Here is a 26,646-nt window from a genome sequence, read left to right as displayed (position 1 = left end):
AGAAGATTTCAAGGCAAAAGTTGCTTAGCCTACCTTGCCGATATATTTGACTCTCTGAATTCGCTAAATTTATATATGCAAGGCAACGGTTTTACGGTGATTGATCGCGCCGCAAAAGTTTCTGCTTAACACAAAAAACTCATATTCTGGAAAAGTTATGTCACCAGAGATGAGTACGATATATTTCCTCAGCTAACGCAATATATCTGTGGCAATGAAGTTGATATTAAGCAAACGATAATTAGACACCTGGAACAGTTTGCCAAAAAGTTTGTGCACTACTACGGAGAATCTCTAACACTTAATAACCAAAATGATTGGATAATTGATCCATTTGTTGGAAAAGATCAGCTTCAACATTCCATCCATATTGCAGAACAGTTTATGGACATAACGACAGAAGTAGCAAACCGTATTTCTTTTGCGTCCTTCAAAGACAAATACCCCAAAGATTCTGCAAACATCCACTTTTGGGCTTCCATGTGCAAAGTTTATCCCACAGTTTCACAATTAGGGATTCAAAAACAGATTCCATTTGCAACAACTTGGCTTTGTAAGATTGGGTTTAGCGCCATGTGTGTATTGAAAACTGAACAGCGAAACCGGCTGGAAGAGTCGACATGCGGCTATGCCTAAGCAAAATAACGCCTCGATTTCAAAAACTCACTGACAGCAAGCCAGCACAGCTATCTCATTAGTGATTTGATAAACATATTATTTTGGAAAAAGTTACTGCTTTTGTAGTGCTGTTTGTTTGCAACACAATCTTGTATGGCTTTTAAAATATTACGACAATTTGCTTGGGTCGCAAGATTTTACCGAACTGAATTTTTTTTAAAAATGGGTCGCCTTTAAAACGAGTTGGGAACCACTGCGCTATGCAAACTGTGGTCAATCAAGGACTTGCAAAATCGATATTCTTGCACTTATGCAACAACTACAGTTTTGAAAGATATTTTTGTTTTGTTGTTTGAAAGAATGGAAATGATTGTTTTTAAAAGTTTCATTGTGACGTATCGAAACGCTTAGCTTCTGCTACTTGCATTCCTTTTCCTATAGGTGTTGAATGTGAAGACAGCAACAATTAAAGTTAGCCTTTTTACAACTGCAATTGCAATGGGCTACAAAAAGACTTAAAGGTACGGCATTTTCAGCTTTAAACAATTGTTAGGCCTACTGCATTGAAGATAAGACTGAATTGACAAGAATGAAATAAAATTTCAACTACTGTACTTTACAGCACAAAAAATCATTTTGTTCTGGGTTTTTGAAAGATTTTCTTGAAACTAAAATACTAAAAACTCACGAAAAATATCGCATAGATTCTCTTGAGTAATGATTGCAAAATGTAGCGGCCATTGTTTAATTCAGGCACAGCATTCCAGAACACTATATTCTATGTCATGGCACTCAGTAAGAATTTAAAACTACAATTCATTTCACCTTTCCCATTGTTTTTTCCTGTTTTTCCTGTCCAGGTATCCACAATGCGCTGCAGAAGTGAGGCTGGACGCAGGGATTTGAAAGATTTGTGGCTTGGATGAGGCTTTTTTACTGGAAGATTTCTGTACACTGTGGCCGATCTTGTAAGAAGCGATTCCGCCCAGCCATCTTGTACGGCTTCCACTTTTACTGGAAGCGTCACTAACACCTGGAAACAAAACCAAATTTGGATTGGAAACACATAAAACTTCTTTAAACCAAATTTTGAGATGTAGGCTACCAAGTTTTTGAAATCTTGAAAATGCATTTTGAGCAGCACAAAGAAAACGATTTCAAATGAAGTAAAAAACACTTTTCCATTAATATACGTTGCAGTGTTAAAGCAAGCAGTAAGCTATATAGTCTATGTAGTCTATATAAATGGGCATGTGTTAAGTGTAACATTTGCAGTGTTGCACTGAGGTTGGAAACTAGCAAAGAAATACAAAAATATTCATTCGGCAGCCAAGGTTGCAATGAACGCAGACGGTTCTCAAAATCCGTATTTTCGTAACATAGCTACTGTTTTGATAGCTAGTTGCTACCATAAAGCTTCATTGCAGCCGAGGCATACTTACAGGGTAGTTTATTTGGTGCTGGTATCACGTGTAAGCAATAGGAATGAAATTGACAAAAGACTAAACTCAATTACATCACATTTGACCAAAATACCTGATTCTGAGCTCTTCCTTGAAACTCGACTATGTAGATCGCCACTGGAGTGGGATCCATCTTTGAAACTGCAGGAAGATCCGCTGGTAGACGAAGCTGCATAAAGCAAGAAATTGTAAATCTTGCAAAATAATAGCAAAAGAACGCCATGCAAAAAAAGCTTTTTGTAATACTGTATATAAGGCGTTTTAATAACTAAAACGAAATTTTACCTTCAGTGTCAGACTTTTGTGAAGAAAAATTCCATTCACTTTCAACGCTGTGTCGCCTCTGTGGTTAAAACACATCAAATGTAAGAGTTGGAAACACGGGGTTTTTAATTTATAATAACTTGTCTCCCCCATCAAATTTGTTATAAAATGACGTGTTGAAGTAAATTTGATATAAAATAACCCCCCCACTGTTTATCAAATTCAAAACTTGTAAAATAAAACGCACACCGCCCTTCCCGTTTATTCTGCATTTAATTGTGATGAAACAAAGATGATTCTTTGCAGCGTAAATTGCGACCAAAGGGGCGTTCACCCCAGCAGCCGTTAAATAAAAGAAGAAATTAAATAATAATAATGCGCTTAAAGAAATAACGAGCGTTATCGAAGTAACGGCGCTTTCATGTCACACAGTGGTTTGCATTTAGAATTTAGAAAGTGTCTTTTCTGACTCTTATGAAAGGCGTTTGTGGACATTCATAGAAGTAGGGGATGTCCAACTGCCTGCAAGCGAAGAGTGCATCAAACACAAGTGTTGCCAGATGTTTTTCAAACTTTTTAGCAAAACTGTTATTTACATTAGTGGCAACCCAAAACTTGTTTGTGAAACACTATTTTGAAATTAATCCAATAACATTTTGTTATCCATTTATCACATCATCGTAGTGCTTGCAATTTGAACCTGTCCTACACTGGCTACACATACTATAAAACTTAGATTTTAGCATTTGAAATACAAAGCTGTGCATTTTTGAGGTGAAACTTAACTTTTCCTAATTTTTTTAGTTTTCAAACTCTTAGTAATATTTTCTAAACCTGTAACTTCCTTTTTGGTTGAGGTTCTCTCGGTAAATTTACAACTTCATTACATAATGACATAATTACAAATCACGTCATGTCAATTTTGTGCAACGAAGCTTTAGTTTGGAACAGGCAAACTCTGGCGACCACTTTAAAATATAATTTTTGCTAAAAGTTCGCAAAAGACTCAGCCAGAAAATCAGTCATTTTTTATTCATTCTGAACACGTTGAATCAATATACAAAATGGTTGATTTGCTGACTGGACAGTTGTTGTTACTTAAAATCTCAATGCGTTAATTTGCTTTATTTGAATGCCCTTAAAATCCAGGTTAAATTTTAGAACATTACTTTTTACAGTAAGCTTTTTGTGTCTTAACAAATCAAGTTAAATCTTGTGCTGTAGCTTTCATACGTAGGTGATGCAACAATGCGAGCTGTTTACCCAAGCTGAGCTATAATCAAAGAAAAGAAACTTTTTTAGATACTTTTTGTGAATACAAATTAATTGGCAGACAGGGCAGACACTTTGTTACCATCGTAGTAATTAGCAACCTTTGTGTTTTTGTCGTAAAATTTAGAAGCTTGAAACAAAACAAAAAGTCTTCACTTTGGCCTGCTTACCTTTTGTAAAAAAATTCATGTGATTTTCAAAGCCCAAGCATTGTGTTAACAAATAAAGGTTTCTGAATTATTCATTCAATTTTATCTGTTTTAACTGCAAAACAACGTCTTTCAACAATAATCGACGCAAAACAAACTAAGTGTCAATTAGAAGTTAGCCTGGAAGAAAAACAGTTGAATCTCTAGCCCGCGGAGAGAAATAGATTTCATTATCAGTCCAACTATTGTTGCAAGTGCTCATCAAACACAACTTAATTGCATAAAAGAAGTTTTCAACAAAAGTCCCTTTGGTTTTTCTCGGTTTTAACAAACCTGCAGCTTTTGCAAATAACTTACGTTCGATTTTAATTAAGTCACATAAAATAACAGAAAAATTATTTCTAACTTTGTCTCATCTACAGTCATTTCATTTCTTTTATATCAACTTAAGCTTTTATTATAAGCAATGCACATTTTTGTATTTAATTCTTCCACCACTCCAACAAGACGTCGCAAATTTTTTGCTGATTAAAAAAAAACTTGGTTGATGTTAAGTTTTTAAGTTGATTTAAAGTTTTTAGTAGAAAGCAATAATAGATCATTGCATATTCATGCCCAATTCACGCGCAACGATTGACAAAATTGACTGTCTGCTCACAGTAGTTCCTTGTACACTGTGATTGAATGCACATTAATCTCATTTCAACGTTTTCAGGCTTCTCAAATTTTCAAATCAAGGTAAGATTAACCGATCAAGAATGAATTTCAAGCAATCAGGAAGAGATTCAGATTATCTTTGAACGTCAAGAACCAATGCCTTTATCAAAACCTCAGCTCAAACAAGTAATAATTCCATTCAAGAGTAAAGTAGTTGCTGAAGTTTCAAAAGAACAATCTCACCTTTTCGTATCTTATCTCGTTCAAATTGCTTGGTAAACTGAGACAGCTTTTGAACTTTCCTGAATTAAAAAAGCATTTTTGTCAATCACAATAAATTGAAATTAATACTAGATACTTTATCAATTTTGCTAAAATTTGTCCTTTACTTAATTCAATAAAAAAAAATAAAAAAAATCCACTTTTACAGCTAAGTTTTCTGCATGCTGCGTTAGAATCGAAATAAGCTTTACCTGCATTTGCGTTGCGTGCAGCAGCGGATCCATAAATCTCAAGAAAGTCGATATGAGTCAAGATGGGGACAGGTTTCCGTACGGTTCTCATTCTGTAAGTCTTGCCGTTTGTAGGTTCAAGAATATTACTGTCAGAATGGGATCGCCGAAGACTGCTGACTTTCGGTGTCAAGAAAAAAGCTAACTGGTCGTTTTCCACTTGCAAGGCTTGACATACACGCTCAGTGGTAACCGTAGGCTTACTGTTATCTGCAATGTGGAGTAAATCAGTTTGTTTGATGATAAAAATCGGACTTTGATTTTCTGTACTGAGAATTTGATTAATACTTCTTGAATTCGGCTGAATATGATTTGTAAACACAATAGCGTCTTTATCTACACTTTCCTCGGCACGTTTTGCATGTCTATGGTGAACACTTTGCGGAATCAAATTCGGGTTGTCTGAATTTGCGTTAAAACTCTGAAAAAACTTAGTGCGGTCTAAAAGTTGCAAAGCATTCTCTCTGTCTGCTGTTTCCACCTCATCTGTATAGTGCTTTCCCAAAGAAATGCACGACCCACTTGTGGAGGTGTAGCCGCTAGAAGTAGAGTTTTGTCCAGCCGAGTAAAGGGAAAAAGGCAGCATTGAAATCGTTGATTCTATTTCACTCTTCGATTTTCCGCAGCTGCATGGGTGGTACAGGTTTGATTGTTGCAATGCAGCATTGTCCAATGAATCATGCAATTTCTCTTTCGAATTTCCGTTTTTCATCAAGTTTGTCTGATTTTGATCATGGCGGCAATCTTTGCAAGAATTGTCACGCCAGCTGGATGGATCAGCATCACCGCGGGACTGTGAGATGCTACATTCTTTCCCATTTTGAGGTGTGACAATAGCGGCTTTATGAAAGATTGCTTTCTTGGCAGTTGTTCCTTTTTGTGTGACAAGTTGACCGTCACTTTCGCCATAAATAGCCTCCGATTCTAAATAATCACAAATTGAACTCTTAATCTTGCTTGAATGCCGGTCTGAAGACGTTTGAAACTCATTTTGCTTATTTATCGTGATCGAAGGAGACTGAAGTGTATCACAAGATTTAGGTTCAGCTAACCCTGCATGCGAATTATGCAGCAAGCCACCATGTATTGTAAACTGCGGTATTGGGGAGTCTTCGTTGAAACTTTTATCTGTTGGTTGGCCATGTCCACGTTTGCTATTGAAACCAAAGCCTGGGCCACTGGACGGCTTCAATGTTGCATTCTGTTCACTTGTGCTAAGTGGACGAATAATTTCCTCACGGGCGTTATCTTTCTTTTGTGGCGTCATGTTGGCTAAGTGCGAATCGTTTTCAGTTCGAATTTTCCTTTTAGCAAGCAAAGGACTTCGTTTTCGAACAGAAAAACTTGAAGATTTTTGAATCTGTGTTTTGTTTTCGTTTGCAACAAAAGGATGGAGCAGATTTTGCAAACTGCTTGAATGTTGAATGACGCGTATTTTTTGATGGTCTTTCACACCCAAAACAACGTTGTTGTTATTATTCAATTCGAGCTCTGCAGACTGGCTGGGATTCTTATTTAAAATCTCAAGATTATTTTCATCCCTTTGTTTCGTGACTGTTTCATCTTGTTGGATCGGATTCAATGTTCGCTGTGGGGCCATCTTGGATAGCATCTCTGCGCTGGAGCTTGAATTTAGAACAACAAAGGACTTCATCCAGTAGACGAATTCTTGAGTGCTTTTGCACATCAACTGGGTACGCTTTCCGTGTGGTCCTGAAAAAAAAAACATTTAATGTCAAAAAAAATACAGCAGCAAATCTATTTGTTTTTGTTATATTCTACAGATTTGCTTAGAAAATGCCGGCTGATTTGTATTACCCATAAAGAAAAAGAGAAATTTCACTTTGTTTCATTACGGCTGGATATTACTATGTGTGGTTTAACCGGCATTGTACTGATTTCCGTTAAAATGCAATCTCTTGCTATATAGTTTAAATGCAGGGGTTTATGATACAAAAGCTTTAAAGATGACTTATCTACCTATAAGAAATTGAAAAGGTTAGCAAAAACGACTTTTTTAAAACCGGTCAAGTATACCAAGGTCCACTACTCGATGCTGAGTGTTTGTTTTTGGTCTCCAACCTACAATTTTGCCACTTAAAACAAGCATTTTGGTTGCTTCCCGGTTACATTGTACAAATAAAACCTCCGATATACAGTAAATAATTGCACGTAAGCAGTTGTTTTATCTTCATGTAAACAAGCGTTTGAGACTGCCATGGTCAGTGAACAGACCTACGCATTAAAATGAACAGTGTTTTTCCAAGATTCAATTTTGCCTGATAAGCAACTTTTTAAACTATCTGGAAAGTCTGATAACTTTTGTCTGGTGATGCGAAAACTAACAGGCATGTTTCGAGTGTAAAACAAAATATATGCATGTTTTCTTGCAATCTTCGAGAAATATCAGCAATATAATGTAAAATATTTTACAAGAAAAATCTTAGTAAAGAAAAAGAAGCGTTGTTACCGGGACTTGAACTTGGATTTTTCAGTGTCTGTGATCTTTGAAGCGTATTTCCGTTTGTATTCGCAACCAATATAAAACTATTGCTGCTTTTTGCTACAAAACAAAAGTAGAGATTATTATATTTTACTTCTATTTGAATAAGATATGCACTGACGAAGCCACACAAGTGTGACGAAAGCCCTATAACAAATTTGTTTTTATCAGTTTAGTTTAGTGTAATACACTCTGATTTATTTTTATCGCACCATGCGTCTTCTGGATCATTGGTGGAGTTAAAAGAAGATTTTTAATGAAAAGTTCAGTGACAAAGTTTATTTCAAAATAGATTGCAATGCTTGTACAATGTACATTGTACAACATTGAAAATGCATCCACAATGCTACAACGGTGAGAACCTTCATCAGGCGAGATGCATGGAATCGTATGTTTGAAAAGTTGCCGTACACATTTTATAATTTCTATGTTTAGCGTCGCTGAAAAACACTTTCAAAAACTGTTTTGTTAAAAAACTTGTCCTACACCACTGCACCTTGGGTGACGTTTTCTACACTGCAACCACATTGAAGATCTATATGGGAAGAACTGTCCGAGCCCTGGGATTTCTGCTCGTCGTGGTAAAAATAAAGTTTTTTATCAGAAGACAAAACTGCCCAATATTTATTCCACTTCATCCTCTTCTTCTTATACAGCCACCCTTGTGTGATGGTGACTGATGGTGTCAACTCACCACCGCAGTTGTCACCTGTTAAAAGCTCTGGAGAGAAGTTTCTGAAACATAAAAAGTAGGATCATTATTTCATTAATGTAATAGACACCTCAATCATGTCTCCACAATACCAGGCTACACATTTTTTTCATGAGGCTAAAGGCTTCTTGACTGACATTCTTGCTTAGTTTTTAAGCTTTAATGTTTTTGCATGGGCCCATTTTTGTGGCCCGAAGGATTCAAATGCAAGCCATGCGTTGTCTTTTTTAGGCTTATAGGCAACGTTTACAAGCTGTTGTCGTTTGAGCAAGTTACCCTCAACAACTGAGAAACAAGGGAAAAAGATTGCGAAAACTGGTGGATTTCTGCCAGCAGGGAAAAACGCTCTTTGTCTCACCAACTGAAAATGGAACAAACGGATAACGATAATGATATAATTAGTAGGCTAGATTGCAAAACAAACATTGTTTGGACAACAAAGTCTAGTTAAGTTTACTACTTTACATGTTGAAATTAATCTCACTTGTTTTCACGGTTTGAAGGATCAGTAACTTGCAAATTCTCAGAGAGTGTATTTTCAGGTTGAGGAGGTCCATTGAATATCACCCCTTCTGCTGCTTTAGGTTTCTTGCCAACAGCGCTGCTGACTCTGTTTATGACACGTGATCCGAAATTTCCCGATCGTTTCCGAGCATCATCCGACCGTGACGTGTCCATCATAACTCTGCGATCGTGGCCAAAGTGCATTAATGTAGGCCTGCATTTTTGTACAAGCTTTGTTTAGTTACACTACTTCAAACAACTTTAGAAGCTTTGCACATCGCTTATTTATATTTGCTTGAGTACTTTTTTTTTGAACAATTAATTTTACCTGTTTCAAATACAGTACTTGACACGTTATGCTCCGTAATCTTTCAGTTATCGTTTTGTGTGAGCAAGTTAAGCAGCTTCTCAAATGTTTAAATTAGGCCATATTTTTGCTGTGATACTGTATGATTCTTTAGTATTTATTTTACAATATTTTCTTTTATAAGCTTGAAAAGGGCTATATGAATAGCCAAAAACGTTCTCTTATTGTTTTTTGTTTTATAATGTTAAACGTAGTGCTGTTGCTCAATTATGTCTGTTTATGGTTTAAAAAAGCAACCTCTCTACCCGAATTGTATTTCTTAGAGGTGCATAAATGCAACACTCCGGCCCACCTAGAACGCAAAGAGGCCCATGCAATTCTAACTGGTTGGGGCGAATTTTTTCAATTAGAAAAGGCTCTAAAGTTTGAAGAAATAACAACTCAAACCGTGCACTGCACACGTCATTTTTCTTATTCATATAACTCCATCTACCAAACTAATTGATTAGCTGAATCTTTATTCTCAAACTGGGAAAGCTTCTTTAAGAGCTTAATCCTGGCAGTTTCGCATACCTGTAGAGGCTTTGAACCGATGACGCAGGGCCGGTCCCTGAGATTGGCAGAGTAAAGTTTCCGATTGTTGAAGTGTTGTTGTCGAGAAATTATTCCATCCAATAGGTGCCGCTGAATGGAGAGCAGTCCTTAACTTGCGTTGCTCAAGCGTACACCCAGACAGTCGAACCAGCGCCGCTTGTACTTGAAGCTTCTTCAGTCACGAATTCACGCGCTAACCAACTGAGCTAACGTAAGTAGCCTACTATCTTTTAGGCTATGAGCGTGCTCAATTGAGGTTAAACATGATATCATTAATTAGTATTTTGTTGTGCACTTTCACCCACCTTGCCAGTGATAGAGTGGCCTGCATCTCCATTCCACGCTGCTGAGGTTCCGATTCTTAAACACAAATGATACGATTAATCACAAATGTTTTTAAAAGCATATTCCATTTATAAAAAAATTTGAAGCAAAAATACATACCACAAATGCGTAACAGGGATGGGTAACAATTTGAAGGGGTCCACAAACGCATCAACTTTTATAAAGAGGGCTAAAATTAAGATTTACATAGAGTAGATTATTAAAAAGTAGTTTACAAAACTTTCACTCGGAGCACTCTTCGTAGTTTGGGTCCACAAAAAGATTGAAAATTACTATTCTGGATTATTCAATGCTGAATCTTAACGCTTTCTTTGAGAAATTGTTGGCTGGACAAGTGACTCACCAACCGCACTATTGTCTGCTTCTGTGACGTGATTGGTCGAACGGTGTATTTGATCACGTGGTAGGAAGAGAGATTGATTAGCGTCGTCGGTCGCCAACGAGTTGTTTTGGTCGCTGCTGACTTCTCGTTCGCAACGCGGAAATCTGATAAATAAACAAACCCCAATTTTACTGTTTACGAATTTTGTTGACATTGTTTATGTAGTCCACTGGCTTCCAAAAGTACCGTAGCCCACATCTTACCAAACAAATAACAAATATCCGCTTCTACCTGTTAGGCTATAATTCTGGACAGCATTAGTTTTTTAGCTGGATGTTTGATGTTGCATTTGAGAGTGCAAATATTTCATCAAGTTCACAACCATGTTTATCTCAAACCTTTTCGAGATGAATTTTTTCAAAATTATTGTGCTTTCATTTGGCAATTTTTTTTAAAGAAAAACATAAAATCAATGGCAAATAAAACAACACATTATTACTTAAATGAAGAAGCAAGTCACGATGAAAGTAAAACGTAGGTTTCACTAAAATACAACGTAAATTGTGTAATTTGGTTCATCCAGCTCGTTATCAGTTGTAAGCGCGAGTGGTATTGTCACAGAATAGCCACACAATCTGAAAGATTAACAATTAATCGCATTTACAACACACTGCAATACACGTCTGTCATGATGCATGTTCTCCGCACTCTAGTTCCCACGCTGTATAACAACAATACACGTAACTGAGAAATCGTGTTAATTCGCCTCTCAACAGATACTTGCATGATCACTCGAAGTTTAATGAAGATTTACATTTGACGGTAACATTTAGAGCTTTGTGAAAAGATTTCCGCAAAAACAGTTATTTACTTGCATTCAAACTTGAGTTAAAACCATTGACATTTCGATATTTAATAAAAGGTTTGTCAAACAGCAGACAAATTAAATCAAAAAATCACAAGGGAAATTTAATTCAAAATCTTCTTTGTTTTTTTATGGCTGAATGAAATTATTTTTGATGTAGGCTACGTTTTAATAAATGTTAAGCTAGGATTATAAGCAACTTTACTAACCTAATATTAGCATAAACAAGTTTGAAAATGTCAACAAAGTTCATCAAAGCCTCAAAACCTTAACGGAAGAAGATAGAGGTCAGGCAAACAATTTATTTCTTTATGTCAATTGCGTAGTCATTGAAATTCAACTCTCTTCAATGTTTGCACCTCATCATCAAGAAGCAACGTGAGGAAACAACAGTGAAAATCTTAAATTAAAGATAAGTAATGTACACAAAAATCACAAACAAAGCCGAACAAAAAAATTCAACTTCACCTATTGAGAAAGTTGGCTTATGTTTAGGCGTAATTGAAATATTTGATGCTAAAAAACGTCTAGGCTCTGCAAGGAGTGTACTATTGGTTTGAGCCAGGAAAGTAGGATTGAAAACATATTTTTGTGCAAAATGTAACCAGGGAACTCCGGTTTTTAACAATTTGCTTTTCCTAGAGATTATTTTTTCTGTTCAGCTGCAGAGAGACCCTTGCTGTACCTTCATTACGTTCGCACTTGCGTTGTAATCCAACTTAAGCATGAGCAATTGAAGGGACCAAATTTGAGATCTGCAAGTGTGAAATGAACAAACTGCACCATCACATGTGTGGGACTTATCGGGTCCGTAACAAGGTATGTGGTCATGACAAGCTGCATGATAAGACTAAGCTGTGGCTGATCCCTGCATGCCGTGATTTCACTGTACGTTTAACTAGCCACCTTTTTAAAGATAATGGAAACAAAAGTAAAACATTTTCTCGACGTTTGGTTTTGTAAAATATAATTTTAGAAGAAATTTTCTTTGCCGCGAAAACATAGGCTACTCTTCCACGCTGAATATCCAGACTTGCACTTAATTAAAGACTGTCTTGTAACTATCGCTTTTCACAATTTATTCGCTTACATATTTTAAACTGCGAATTTCAATCTGCATGGGCGGCAACATTTGAACTAGCTGCTAAATTTATTCTATCACTTTCAAGAACTTTCAGCTGTTTTGACATAAAAATCTCAGTGTAGTTTAATTATTTGTCTAATTTTAGGCTATGAAAAAGTGTTTTAAATTTACCTGTTGATTTTTGCTTCTTGATTTGAAGTTTCTTCGCTTTCTGAATCCGAATCTGTTAAATATTATCCGATCAAAACGACCTTTCGGAAACGATTGTCTCTTACCTTCACAACACTACACAAATTACTGTTCTAGAGTTAGTACAATTACCTGAGTCTGGGTCGCTTAAATTTCGAAACAAGTACTGAATAACAAGACAAGAAATCGATAATTTCAGCCTTATTCGTAAACAAATCACTACCACGGTATTTAATTACGTACAACAGCGTACCTTGAGGCTTATGTATTACTTGCTGCGAGACCAACTGCTGTCGAGCAGGGAAGCTTCGCCGTTGGTTGATCTGCATGTCAAGACTAGACAATGGGGCTATCGAATGTCTGGTTGGCCTGAAACCGATCAAAATATTGTCAAAGTTGTTTGAAAACAAAACCTTACTCGCTTTCAAGTGAAATAACCAACCATCTTAGGCTAGGCTGCAACTATTCAGTGCTGTTTCTACTTTTGAACGAGATCTTAGCAATTTAAAATTATAAGTAATCTATTACGGCAGCATTTAGGCGCCAACTTTAAAGCCTTGCAGCAATAAGCGCAGCAACGCAAACCAAACAAACTGATATGAACCAAATTATATCAAAATAATTAAACCATAATTTGATGCTAAACTTGTCAGACAAGATTTTCTAAAACCAATGAAAGACTCGATTTTTCTTCGTTTTTGTTACGTTTTTCAACGTAAACAAGCAGACAATGATCGATGAACATCGAAAACTAGGACTTCAAGTATCATGTAGGATAGGCACACAATGGTAAAGCATTTAGTTAGTTGCAGTCTTGCAAGAACTTTTATGACCACTCTGGCCTTGTATTTTCAAAGTGACACAGAAGTTATAGATTGAAAAAACAAAATTATTTGCATTGCAGGGATTACCATTTTAAAGGGTGCACTTTTCCTTGGTTGTAAATTACCTTCATCAAGAGGTAAAATTTGGTTAAGGAGGAAAGACGCTGTATGATTCATGAAAAAATTTGGTGAGTGTAATCGGGTAAATCAATGTGTGGAAAGTTGGTCAGGGTGAAGTAAAACTGTTAAAAGCTCTTGTTCCAGCAAGACGAAACAACAAATGCCTAGAAATTATCATCTCAACGTCAACTGGGCGACAGAGTGGCGAGAACGTTTGGCCCACGATAGACACTTTGAGTCTATACCCACCAAAAGTATATGGCTGTATCTTTACATGAACTTCATGGCATGCTAAAAAGTGTAGTTGAAATTTTGGTTTCACGGATTTTTCACCCAGGGTCAGTCAACTGTCAGGATACAATGATAAGCATGTTTTTGGCGTTTTTTTATGAAGTTTGCAGGCGTAATATCTAAAAAATTTTGTTATCCTATTTTTAAGACTGCAAGTGTAGAATTGTTTGAAAAAAAAAATGCTCTGAGGTTCGTTTTTGTCGGACATTTTTGTTTTTTTGCCCAGTTACCTTCAGAGAGCAAAGATCTTTGAGTATCATTGGCACTTGGTTTATCTAACTAAAGTATCAGCAGCAAGCCACTTTGACTTTACATGTATTGTATATGCTTGACAGGAATTTTGAAAACTGTATTCAACGGTCAAATCAGATAAATTAAAAACCAGCAAATGCCTTTTCAATCGATACTATACACGATAAAAAAAGATAAACGTGGTCCCATACTCAGTTACTGAGCGTCGGAAAATAAAAAGAATAGGTTCTTATCATACTAGGCTTTCGGCTACCAAGGAGAGGTACATTTGAGCGGTGTTTATCAACAACTAGCTAAAGCCGAGTGTCGAACCGGGTTTGCATCACTGGAATGCCAACACTTTATACGCTGCGCCATCCCACCGCTAGACCATGCAAGGTGGCTTTGTCTAAACCGAAATTAAACATACGCTAGCAAAAAAAGAACTGAAATTAAAATTACAAAATTTCACATTGATGATATTCTTGTCTCATTACTCTGAAGTCTGATACAAACAAACGTACCTTGGAGTAGAAAACTTGCTTTCGGATTCCGCAGCACTTTTTTCAAGATTTGATTTCTTTTGCAATTTGTTGAATTTTCGGCTTTCAATTTGCATCAGACCTGTATCGATATAACAAGAGGAAACATGATTTAAAGAAAAATGATAAAAAAACTGTCATATGATATCTGTTAAAAACGCACGGGTTGTTCTTAGTGAAATGATCTTGGCCATGTCACTCATAGTCATAGATTTTCGTAGAATTTCATACAGTTGTAGAGCTTGATTTTCTGAGTAAAATAATACTAATTTGAGAAAAAATGGGCCAATTTATGGCCCTTGGAAAATAGAGAATATCAGTGATCACTATAGTTGCTCAAGTTGAACGTAAAATTGCCGAAATCAGTGTATACAAGGTATTTTTTCGGTTTCATCATAATGATAAAAAAACTGTCATATGATATCTGTTAAAAACGCACGGGTTGTTCTTAGTGAAATGATCTTGGCCATGTCACTCATAGTAATAGATTTTCGTAGAATTTCATACAGTTGTAGAGCTTGATTTTCTGAGTAAAATAATACTAATTTGAGAAGATGATAATAAATTCAAACGTTGCTAAAAAGGTGAATGAACAAAAATCAGATGAAAGACAACATCGATCAATAGACATCAGGTTCCTTTATTGCAGAACCCCTTGAAGTGACTCAATTACTCAAATAATAATCACGTTATTAGTTCTCAGCTTATACTGACGTCAAAGGCTGATAAAAATTTCTCAAAGGTCGTTTGCTGTAGGACAAACCAAACGTCGCACGCTATTGCGTGGGGTGAAACCAGTGCGTTGCTTTTTCTAGTCGTGACAGAGGCAGCTGCAGGAAATACAATTGACAATAAACTTGACCAAAGAGGAAACAGTTAAATGTTTGTGACGTATTTGCCAGTTGGAGTGTGAGAACACTGACAAAACATAACACTTTGTCAGATTGAAAAAGATTTTAAACCCAAAATTAGGTTATATCTTTGAAAACTTGAAAGAATTTTGATCCTCACGATATTTTTAACTTATGAGAGAGGAACGAAACTTTTTTTAGGACTAGTATGAGAATGGTGCGGTACAACTACAAGCTTAATCAATTCAGCAAAAACTAGCACCACGTCAAAATTAAATTTGGTGACGCAAACAGAAAACAAAAGTGGCACGATGGTGCAACAGAAGTTAATATATGACGTAAATTGACAAGCTGGAATTCTTTTTCACAAATGTGACCTTAAAGATGCTTTCATAAACTTTTCAATTGACAGTTTGACACGCATTAAAGTGTTTCGTTCTTCAAAGCAAGGATTGTTCCTCAATATTTGGAGTGATTTGCAGCCTGTTGCTTTTAGGGAAAGTATGACACGTTTGACAACAATAAAGAATCACAGAAAAGCTGTTAATGTACAAATGTGTTTTTAAATTCGGGTTGGCATTTGACAACCATTCTGTCACGGTTCAGTGCAGGTTTGTTTAAGATTTGTTATCGACCCACACAAAAAGAGAGTAACTCTTTGTGAGCGTGTTGGAGAGAATTGTATTATTTTTAATTTACTTGATGATAACATTTGCTTTCTTTTGCTTTGCTTCATTAGCTTGCCACGTTTTAACGGCAAAAAATGACTACCTTTTAGCCAAGTGGTTCACGGTACAAAAAGAGAAAAGATTGCTTTCCAAAAGGTTTTATTGTAGAAAAAACATTTAAAATATGTTATAAAATAGCAACTTACCTCCGATTGTGTGTCTTTTAATGGATGCACTTTGACTCAATTGTTGTTTGCCCAATGAAGCTTTCTCGGTTTTTTTTTCATTTCTTCCAGTGTAGAAATAAGAACTGCTGGCGTCAGTTTCTATACCAGATGTATCAGAAGCCAATTCATCGGACAAATTCTTTTGAGTACGAGGGCTTTCAAGGTTATGCTTATTTGTTGAATTTGCCTTCAGGGTTTTTGGACTAAAGGTTTGATGTCGCCTTTGCTTGCCCCGCTTTGCAGCTATTGGTGATTGTCGTGTGAAAGAAGATCTAAACATGGCACCAAACTTGTAAGGTAATATTTTGAACTTTACAGTTTTTATGTGTTTTCATTTTTTTTATAAGAGGTTTTGGTTCTGATCCGAACGGCAAACTTCGATTCAAACTTTTTACTATAGTTCAACCCGTAAGTTTATTGCTTTGCAGGAGCAAAGGCCATGGCAGGAGTTATTACAAATATTGCCAATGAAACCGTGAACGCAGCAACTGAACAGTGAACAAGTTAAAATAAAGATTAGCTTTTGTAACTCGGTTTTCCTTCATAATTCCGACGGAGCTAACGACATATTTTGCAAGGGTAGCCCAACACCAATTTAATTTAATGTTTCTTGTAAGTTAGTAATTGGCGTTTATTTCTACTTTACCTTAAAAATTCTTGTGGTCTTTCTGCTACCGTTGTTGACGTAACAGCAGAAAATGCTGACTCATCGGCGGATTCTTGGCGCATTGGATGACAAGAACTAGGCGGCGTCGAAGGAGTCGGAGATGACAACGGCGTCAACGAATCGCTTATATCGCCATCATAAACGGTAGGTATCACATCTGGAAGAGACAGGGTGTCCGTCTGCATGGAAAGCTGAAAAAGACATACGGAAAAAAGGTTTATGCAGGTTCTGTTTAGATTGGTGTGGGAAGAATGCGGAATGGAAATCACAATGGCTTCATTAGAAAGTGGCCTGACAGCGGACACGCCGCTCCAGTGCCCCCTGGGATCAATTCTTTCTAAATAAATTTATAGATTTTTACCTATTTGTTTTTTGTGTTTGCCTCAGTCGTAGAGTCACAATGAATTGCAAATCAAATCAACTTGTTCCCTGCAAGAAGCGTTTGAATAAAAATAAACAGGCGCTATCAGGTTTTATACAAGCGATTCACAGGCGTACCTGTGTTGCTGCATTTGAAGAAGTTAAATGACACAGTGGTTGCTCCAATGAAACTATGCCAAGCTGATCGCTGTTTTTTATATGTTCCAAGTATTTTTTGGATAAAGTTTCTTTTCCAAACTGAGAAGCAAAAGCAGGTCTCAAACCATGAATAGAGGTAGTTGATGACACGGAAGAGTCGATTTCTGGAGGCAGCAGCGCTCCGTGAGGAGAATCTTGCGGCGTGACGTAATCACGGGAAGACTCGGTCTTTATTGCGTCTACCCATCTTTCTAGCGCCACCGACTGGTTGGAATAGAATGTGAATTTCCTGCCGGTAGCAGCGCAATCGAGTTCCAGTGAATAGTTTGTTGGAATTCTATGAAGCAAAATCGACAACCGAATGAGGTTTGTAATAAAAATTGTATAAAATATCATCATATTTTTATCTGATTAAATGTAACTAATCAAAAACACTGCATTTACAGCAATTCAAACTTTGTCAAGTTAGCTCAAACTATTTTCAACTCAATTGTATTATCTTTAAGCTGTCATAACTTTTAAAACAACTTCAAAGTTTCTCTGGTGCTTGTAGACAAGAGCTACAACTAGCCATAGAACAAAAGCTACACATTTGGTGGGGCTGCTAACGTAACTTTGACGATAGGGAGAAATACGAAGCTGCTCAATTAGCAGCCTACAACCTTACCGCTTAGTGAGTGTTGAAAGAGCATAGGCAGTAGCAGAGAGATGGCTGATAGGCAGCACATAGATGGGAGTTGTGTTGATGCTAAGTTCAGATGCTTCAGTGTTTTCGTGGAACGGATAGACGAGAAATGCACGGTCTCTCACAACGCACCAGTGTTTCTAGATAACAAAATGTCATCAGCCTCAAATCAGAAGATTTGTTTTCACCCAACTGTCTTCAGTTGTTTATTGAGAACTATAAAACAACTTTTTTGACATTGTTTGCAAAAAAATTTACAACAGATAATTTACTGAGTGTTCGTAGACAATATTATAGAGCAGGGGTTCTTAAACTTTTTGAGCCGCGCCCCCCTTTGACGTGCCATCCAAACTTGCGCCCCACCAAACTACAAAATTAGCAAACATTAAAGTGTAATAACTAATGACTGCAGGAATTTATATTTAGCTTTCATCAATGTGAGGGATGTAATTGTTTTTCGGAAACCAAAAGTTTAATTCGAGGCTTTGTAGCTGATAATGCACACTTCAGATCGGCTTCATAATCAATAAGTTTGTTTCGATGTTTTGTTTTTATGTTCAAAATTGTAGAAAAGCCACTTTCGCACAGATAAGTGGACGAAAACGGAAGAAGTGTGCGTATCGCCACGCTACCCACTCCCTTGTATATGTGCAAATATTTAACCCAAAAATCAGTTAGTGGCATTGCTTCATAATCGTCTTTTGCAGTGGAGTTACACTTCATTTCCAAAAATTCCTCTTGCAAACCGTCGGGAAGAATGTCCTCGTTAGCACAAAAGGGATTTCTTGTCATCTTCCATTCTGGAAGGTCGGTGTCACCCAAGTCTGGGAAATAGCGTTCGAATTCTTGTTTCAAAAGCTGAAGGTGAGCCTCCACTTCAGCCTTAAGCTCACCTTTCAGTTCAAGTTGCTTTTTGTCAAGTGCAGTATCTAGGTTGGTAAATGAAGCTGCATTTCCTATTTGTATTCGGCGGTGCCACAACCCCAGGTTTGCCACAAATGCTCGAATGGAATCATAGCTATTAATCCGGTTAGTATTTCTGCCCTGCAAGAGCAGATTTAAGTTATTGAGGGCCTCGAAAATGTCCACGAGGTATGCCAACTCCAGCTGAAACTTCTCTGATGAAAATGGCAGAAAGAGATCTTGCTTCCCATGAGCTTCCAAAAATAGCATCAGTTCATCTCTCATTTCATACACGCGGGTTAACTGATTACCTTTCGATAACCAACGAACAGATGTAAGGAAGAGGAGAGTCTTATGCAGGGGCGTTGACAGGGGGGTCTAGGTGGTACTTTTGGACCCGGGCCCGGAATATTTAGGGGGCCCGGATTTAAAAGATTCTCCGCGACTTCAAACATTATCAAGATCTTACTATAATCAGATCTAAAGGAATTGCGACCAGAGGTTAAAACAGCCACTTCAGCCGTCAGATGGTAAAGTACCGGGCCCCCTTCCGGGTATAGTGATTTCCCTAACCACGATTTTTTTTTCAAAAACACGAAATATTTTTCTTCACCCACTCTTTAATTCTGAATATATATATTTTTTGGTGGTAATCACTTCTAGCTACTTGCATCTACAATTCATAGCCGTAGGAGATGGGGGGGGGGGGCAGTCGCTCCCCCGCTGAAAAAAAAATGTTTCAAATTTGGGCAAAAATGTCCAGTTATTTGGGCAAATCAATCTTACCACAATGTTTCGACGCCTCACCTGTGTAGAAACTTTACATAATTGTTGTAATTTATGAGATACATTTATATTTTCCAATGAATGTAAATGTATTATCACCCACTTTGAAAACTGTTGCATCGGTATTGCAATCTGGGCAGAATGATAAGTTTCGATTCGACAACTGCAAAATAGAACTGTAAAAAAGCACAGTTGGGGAAACAGAGGTAAGCTTATTACTGATATTCACTAACATGTAGGCTGCATTTCTTCATGGGTAAGATTTAAAAGCCTACTAGTTACTGGTAACTTTATGCGATTTTTTGTTTTTTCTCAATATCCTACTAATGTAGTTGATTATAAAAATCATTTGGGCAAAAATGTCTAGTTATTTGGACAAATCAATTCTTACCATAAGTTTTCAACATTCTACCAGTTTAGTAACTTTATAGTGTTGCATTTTGTATAAAAAACATTTTGCTTTGAATGTAAAACAGAGTATCGACAATTTTGAAAACTTTTATATTTGGTATTAAAATTTGGGCAGAATGTTAAGTTTCGATTCAGTATTTGCAGAAAATAATGCTTCGACAAGCTGAGATAAGCTTATTACAGATGTTCATTAGAATATCAACACACTAGCCTACATTTCTTCATTGGTAGAATTTTGAAACCTTGCTGGGTTCTGGTGAGCTTATGAAGTTTTTGTTTTTTCTCTATATGCCACTAATGTAGTTGTTTGTCAAAATATTTGGGTAAAAATATCCAATTATTGGATAAGTCAATTTAACCATGAGTTATGCTATGCTCGCAAAACTTGACTTAAATACTACAAAGATAGCTTATCATTTTTAGATATGGTCAAACAAAATAAGTATTTGTTATAAACTTTAATAATCAACAGTTGTGAGGCCACATATACACCACTTTTGTGAGCAATGATCTCGGCCACTAACCATAGTTATGTACAAAGTGAAAAAGTATATTAAATGAAAAAAACTTGTGAATTTTCCTGTATTTAATTTCATGTTGTTGTGAGCTATGGTTTAACTGTTTTCAGCATTGAATTTTTTTGTATAAACTGCTGTTTGTCTTTGCCAGTCCCAAGGTTGATATGCTCAGCTATTTACTATCTATGACACAGTATTAGAGCAACAACAATCAAATATAAAGACACATGTTATGTTATTTTGTCATCCAATTCATGCAGTTAATATATCAGGCAATGTAAACAGTGCTATTTTTGTGTCATGTTTTGGTAATGTGGTCTGTATTTTGTGGCAAAGATTGAGTTTGAAGTTATTATCTGGGAGTGACTTTTCTTCAGTGCTTGTGATTTGAGTAGGCCTAGCTGCTTCATTGTGAAGTAAGATTATCTTTGTAATGATCTTCTGAAAAAACATTGACTATTGACTATTTTATTGCAATATAATATCAATATTTTTGGTATCAAAATTAGTTTTGTTCAAAGGTGGAAGTTTGATGCACATAGCATGGTAAACTGTCCAATTCTTTTCAGGCTGTAGGATTTGAAGCAGCATGGATTAAGTAATGTTACTGGTTTGATAAGTAAACGGATTGTCATTTTAGTTTTTTTCAATGCAAATGTACAAATATTGAATCTTTGGACTATCTTTGAATTGAAAAGATTGAGCTACCGGTACTTTTGGTCAAGCCTTTTATTGAAGTTGGGCTGGAGATTTTCATATAATCTGGTGACATGAATATTCAGCAATTATTGTTATCCAGTTATTGGTGAAGTCTCAGTTCAAATTTTTTTGAATCCAGTTAGGCTTAATATACTGAATATTTTTTATGATACACAAGAATGTTTTAATTTGATGGTTTATTGAAATGGGACACAGACAGGTCTATGAAAGTAGATTAAAGTAAGTTCAGCCTTGTTTTGCTGTTGTATATACTTTTTTTTTGCTTGTGTTTTGTACACGGCCAAGTTGATGACTCTCAGAGATTGTGAGTAATTTAGTATTTTTGAAAATATATACGCAAAGACAAAATTTGGGCAAATTATGTTCGCCCCCCCCCCCCAAATGTTTTACTCTCCTACGGCTACTCTACTTTACAAAGAATTTATTTTAGCCAAAAACTTCAACAATTTTAAACATACTGACGAAGATCGTGATTGAGAGCAAGGATTTTGCGGTTTATGGAGAAATCCTTAATGCGTAATTGCACAGTTGGGGAAATTCGTGGATACAACAAATCTTTGAGAATATATAAATGATATTCCTCTTAATTTTCTGCTTTGAACGGCATGTGTCATCCTCATTTTAACAGCACATCAACAAACGTTTCTACACAACCTGATATTATTATATTCATAACTTTGTCGATGAAGGGGGCCCGAAAACAAATGGGTACCGGGCCCGAGAAATCCTGTCAACGGCCCTGGTCTTATGGTACGAATCCATATCCTTGCACAGCTTGGTAAACAGTCTCGTATTGAAGGCACTGGTTTTGACGAAGTTGACGGCTCGTATGATTACTGTAAGCTTATCTTTCATTGCAGCTGGTAGAGTCCTGGAGGCCAGAGCCTCACGGTGAATCACGCAGTGAGATCTGATGGCATTGGGACTTTTTTGCTTTATCCTGGCAATAAATCCACTTAGTCACATGCGTTTAGTCACATAGTTTGACATCGCTCGCGCCCCCCTTGTGAACCTTTCGCGCCCCCCAAGGGGGGCGCGCCCCCCAGTTTAAGAACCGCTGTTATAGAGTATTACAAACTATAGTGACCAATGGAATTCTTTTGTAATAATTTTTTGACATAGATTGAAATATTAAACTGGAAAATGTCGAAAGTAGAAACCACCAGTATGTTAACTAACAGTAAATTGGAAACAACGGCGTTCTCCCTTTGGTTGATCGACAATAGACATCCTTGCGATCTTACTATAATCCAACACCAACGCTGATCATGACCATAAAATCCATTAAACCATTAAAGTTTTCTGTGTTTTTTCAATGTCACGCTACAATTTGTGGGTATGAAATTCTACAATATGCTTTTCCTTGCTCCCTGCATTCAAATCTTATCAGAAAGATTACTGTCTGCTTTGTAACTGCGCTGACACTGTCTGCTTTGTAAAGCGCTGTGGAGCAACGCATTCTGCGATGGATACAGCGCTATATAAAAACTAACATTATTATTATTATATTATTAGTAAGAAAAATTATCAATTTTAAACATTTCTCCACCACAGCCTGCGGCTCTTGAATCAGTGGTAAAAGAAGGGAGGTTCTGGCTGAAATGAAACCATGCTTGCAAATGTTGATGATTTAATTTACATTTTTAAACTGTGTTCTTGTTCATTCTGCTTATATTTTAAATTGCGGTTTTCAAACCTGGAACAGAGCTGTGATGGCCGAGTGGTTAAGGCGTTGGACTCGAAATCCAATGGGATATTCCCGCGCAGGTTCGAATCCTGCTCGCAGCGTATTTTTAACATTTACTGTAGTATCGAATCCAAAACATTTAATGCCGAGTTCAGTGGTTCTCAAACGAACGACATATTTAACGAATGTTGTGACAAATGCAGCAACGAGTAAGACAAAAGAGCAGTAGCAATATCAACAATTGTGTGGAAACGACGTCACAAATCAACTAATTTAGGTAACGTTTACGTTATGACTTAACAAACGTAATTTAAGTTTCTCGGCAGCCGATTTGTAGCAAGAATTGACAGCGATAGACACCGTGTTTCGCCCATGAGGCTGGGCTCGTCAGTATCGCACCACGTCAGTATCGTCAGTATCGCAACCACTTGTGCTGATAGCCGGGAAGAACGCCCCTTTCTTCACAACGTAATTTAATATAAGTTGCGTATATAGTAAAGAAGGGTCACCAGAAGGCTCTTATTCAAACAGAATCTAAAATAAAATAAATAGATACAATAAGGACCTTCTGATGATCCCCTTTTTGGGGTGAAGCAGGTTTTAGAAAGTAATAACCATATTTGGTGTAATTTGCTCTGCTTGGCTTTTTTGCTTGGCATCGATCCTTTTTTGTAATATTAATAGTATTTATTGTTTAAGTTGACTGTCAGTAAATGATGCCCTTCCAGCTAACAGCTGTTTGTTGAGGTTGCGATTTTTTATGCTATTTGTAATGCATTAGGGTTGGACCAATTACATAGTTTCAGGTTCAATTATATTACAATCACATTGTTCTGAAATTTTCGAATTAAAATTATAATTACAATTACTTCCAAATGTAAATAATTGCACGATTCAATCACAAAACTTAAATGTTTTAATATTTATGTTAATGGATGATTTTTACAGTGTGATAATATCAAACACAGTAGTGGAATATTACATTTTACAAAGAGTAGGTTGCGGAAATTCAAATTGTTTGTTCCAAATTCCTTTTTTGGGGTATAAAAGTTACCAGCTATTGAATACAGTCTTGCCACTGGGGCTGATGTTGCAGTTAGACCGAAATGAAATGGTAAAAGTAATTGTAATTTGGACCAAAACTTTTTGCAATTGCAGTTATGGGGCTAATGTTGCAGTTAGACCTAATCCTAAATCTAATTGTAAAAGTAATTGTAATTTGGACCAAAACTTTTTGCAATTACAATTATAGTTAGGCTACAATCACACAACAACAAAAAGTCTCAATTACAATTACGTAAAATTGTGTGATTAATTGCATTCAATTACAATTGTAATTTACAATTACAATATTACAATTATAATTGATCCAACTCTTCCATTCGTTGCATTTGTAAGTTTTGAATAATGTATTCAACTCATTAATATATTAAAACAAATATAATTCTGAATAATATTAAATGACGATAAGAGATAATTACAATTTGTAACACCAACAAGCTGAGTACAAAACAAACTAAAGAAACTGATACCAAAGCGGTAAGAATATCAAGAAATCCAAGCAAACGACTATACAACAATAAACAAACATATACAGTATTTATTATAACTTCAGCAGGAAAGGCGTCCCTCCAGCAAATAATAGAAAAATAACTGAACTACAACTCGGCTAATGGCAAATATCATCCATTGACAATACTAATAGTTCTTTGAAACCTTTGCTCCAGGCGACTAAATTATAACAGAGATAGTTTTATAACTAACATTGTGTGTACTTGCGATATCTTTTTTTCAAAAACATTTTGCTCAAAAATGCTTCACTGCGCTCACGACGCAACATACCGACTTAGAGATCTGCTGATATTTTATCTCAGGTCAGCGCAGCTGCGATGGCCGAGTGGTTAAGGCGTTGGACTTGAAATCCAATGGGATATTCCCGCGCAGGTTCGAATCCTGTTCGCAGCGTCTTTTGTTTTTTTGTTTGCGTTGAATGGAAACAGCACATCTTTCAAATACGAGAACGTCTTCTGGAAGACAATGCTAGCAAATCTTACAGAATTATAACCTCAAGCAAAGGTAGTTTGAAAAAATCGTGACCCGACCTATAATTACGGTCTTTTTGAATTTTCATTAATTGCTCAAAACTTCTTTATAAAGCAAACGATTTGCCTACTCATACACAAACCAAATAACTTTCTCCCTCTTCAGCTTCATCCTTCAGACTTTATTAGACCGTTTTTATACGTAGGCTAATGTTCATTTTTATTTTTGTAAGATCGAGCTGCTCAATGGCACCAGACTCAAAATATCTTTTCAACGGCCCTGTGTGAAAGCAAGTAGGCGGTAAGTGCATTGCCTGTGTATTCAATTTCGTCATCGAAATAAAACGCTTACTGCTTACTCATACCAGCCTACCTATTATGATATTCAACGTCAAAGCATGCCTACTAGGCTTCAAATTTCCAAAAATATTGAACGTCAAAACTTTTCATTGTTCGAATGAAATTGTATTTTTTGGATTTTACATGCAGAGAATCAAAAACATAGAATCATCGTAAAATTTATAACGGCTTTGATGTGTTATTACATTGTTATATGTCGACGTAAACATTACATAGATGTATAGAATCTACGTCACAAGTAGCTTGTCTTAAATTCATTTCGTGGAACAAATATCACTTGGTTCACGTCCTCTTTTTCGCCCTATGATCACTTGTTCCTGTGGCAAGTTTGCTCACAAAAAGTCGCTTGAAGACAGAAATTAAAATAAATACTAACTAGAACCAGGTAATAAATCAGAGGAAAAAGCTGAAATCGAAAAACTTTTGTTTTGGGCTAGTGTGCCACGTTCAGCTACAAACAGAAAATAAATTCCCTACAGCATTTGAACGCCATGAATTGAGCTGATCAGAAAAACTAGTCTATATATTGCACATAGTAAAGTTTGAGTAGGACCAGTGGTATGCGGGTATACAGTCTATCCACAAAGATTTCACTTTGATTCACCGACGAAGAATCAAATCATTCAGCGTCAGAGACGCGTCGTGGATCAAAGTCATATCAAAAATCTGGTTATTCAAGTGTGACACAGAGCTGCGATGGCCGAGTGGTTAAGGCGTTGGACTCGAAATCCAATGGGATATTCCCGCGCAGGTTCGAATCCTGCTTGCAGCGTGTATCCAAGTTGTAGCTTCCAAAAGTAAAAAGTGCAACGATGAATTTTTTGTTTTTTTACCTTACGATTTTTTATGTTCCCTGATATTCGATGAAACAAAACTTGATTTTGTCAAAAGCTGAACGCTGATGTGATACAATTTGGTTGTAAGCTAATTACTTTATAGGCTGCAATTAAAAAAAAGCTGAATTCTGTATTGTGTTTTAGTTTTGTAAGCTTGTGGTACAACAATTTTAACCCAGTAACAAATCGGTAAAACCAAAGTTACCGAAGAAAAGCAGACAAATAAATATGGAAACATGTTTTTCTGCTTGAAATACAAAATTAAGCTTTGGAGTATTTCGAATGAAATGTGGGATTGCATGCACTGGTTTGACAATATTGAGGCGAAAGCATGGAGACAGCTTCGTTAGTTTTTTCAGCAGAGTAACTATATCTTCTGATTTTTGTGATAAACGATT

At 36.4% G+C, this 26,646-nt stretch overlaps 1 protein-coding gene and 3 non-coding genes across 4 annotated transcripts in view; 3 read left to right on the top strand and 1 right to left on the bottom strand.

Moving 5' to 3' along the window:
* Positions 1-26,646, bottom strand: part of LOC145780583 (uncharacterized) — a 34,356-nt gene that overhangs the window by 7,271 nt on the left and 439 nt on the right. Inside the window, exons 2-18 of the mRNA XM_082592209.1 lie at positions 17,968-18,125; positions 17,280-17,637; positions 16,761-16,972; positions 16,094-16,386; positions 14,351-14,450; positions 12,614-12,729; positions 12,343-12,394; positions 10,244-10,386; positions 9,861-9,915; positions 8,635-8,835; positions 7,935-8,173; positions 7,406-7,498; positions 4,897-6,648; positions 4,667-4,725; positions 2,367-2,424; positions 2,155-2,250; positions 1,444-1,651 (exon numbers count right to left, since the gene is read on the bottom strand). Coding sequence (XP_082448335.1) covers positions 1,444-1,651; positions 2,155-2,250; positions 2,367-2,424; positions 4,667-4,725; positions 4,897-6,648; positions 7,406-7,498; positions 7,935-8,173; positions 8,635-8,835; positions 9,861-9,915; positions 10,244-10,386; positions 12,343-12,394; positions 12,614-12,729; positions 14,351-14,450; positions 16,094-16,386; positions 16,761-16,972; positions 17,280-17,637; positions 17,968-18,125 — 4,193 coding nt within the window. The remainder of the gene's footprint in view (positions 1-1,443; positions 1,652-2,154; positions 2,251-2,366; positions 2,425-4,666; positions 4,726-4,896; positions 6,649-7,405; positions 7,499-7,934; positions 8,174-8,634; positions 8,836-9,860; positions 9,916-10,243; positions 10,387-12,342; positions 12,395-12,613; positions 12,730-14,350; positions 14,451-16,093; positions 16,387-16,760; positions 16,973-17,279; positions 17,638-17,967; positions 18,126-26,646) is intronic.
* Positions 23,030-23,111, top strand: Trnas-cga (transfer RNA serine (anticodon CGA)). Its single transcript has one exon. It is a non-coding gene; the product is annotated as a tRNA-Ser (tRNA).
* Positions 24,894-24,975, top strand: Trnas-uga (transfer RNA serine (anticodon UGA)). Its single transcript has one exon. It is a non-coding gene; the product is annotated as a tRNA-Ser (tRNA).
* On the top strand, positions 26,103-26,184 carry Trnas-cga (transfer RNA serine (anticodon CGA)). Its single transcript has one exon. It is a non-coding gene; the product is annotated as a tRNA-Ser (tRNA).

Source organism: Aplidium turbinatum, chromosome 12 (genome assembly GCF_918807975.1).
Source record: "Aplidium turbinatum chromosome 12, kaAplTurb1.1, whole genome shotgun sequence".
Lineage (NCBI taxonomy): Eukaryota > Metazoa > Chordata > Ascidiacea > Aplousobranchia > Polyclinidae > Aplidium > Aplidium turbinatum.
Note: the sequence above shows the minus strand (reverse complement) of the source record. Positions and strands in the feature narration are given on the sequence as shown.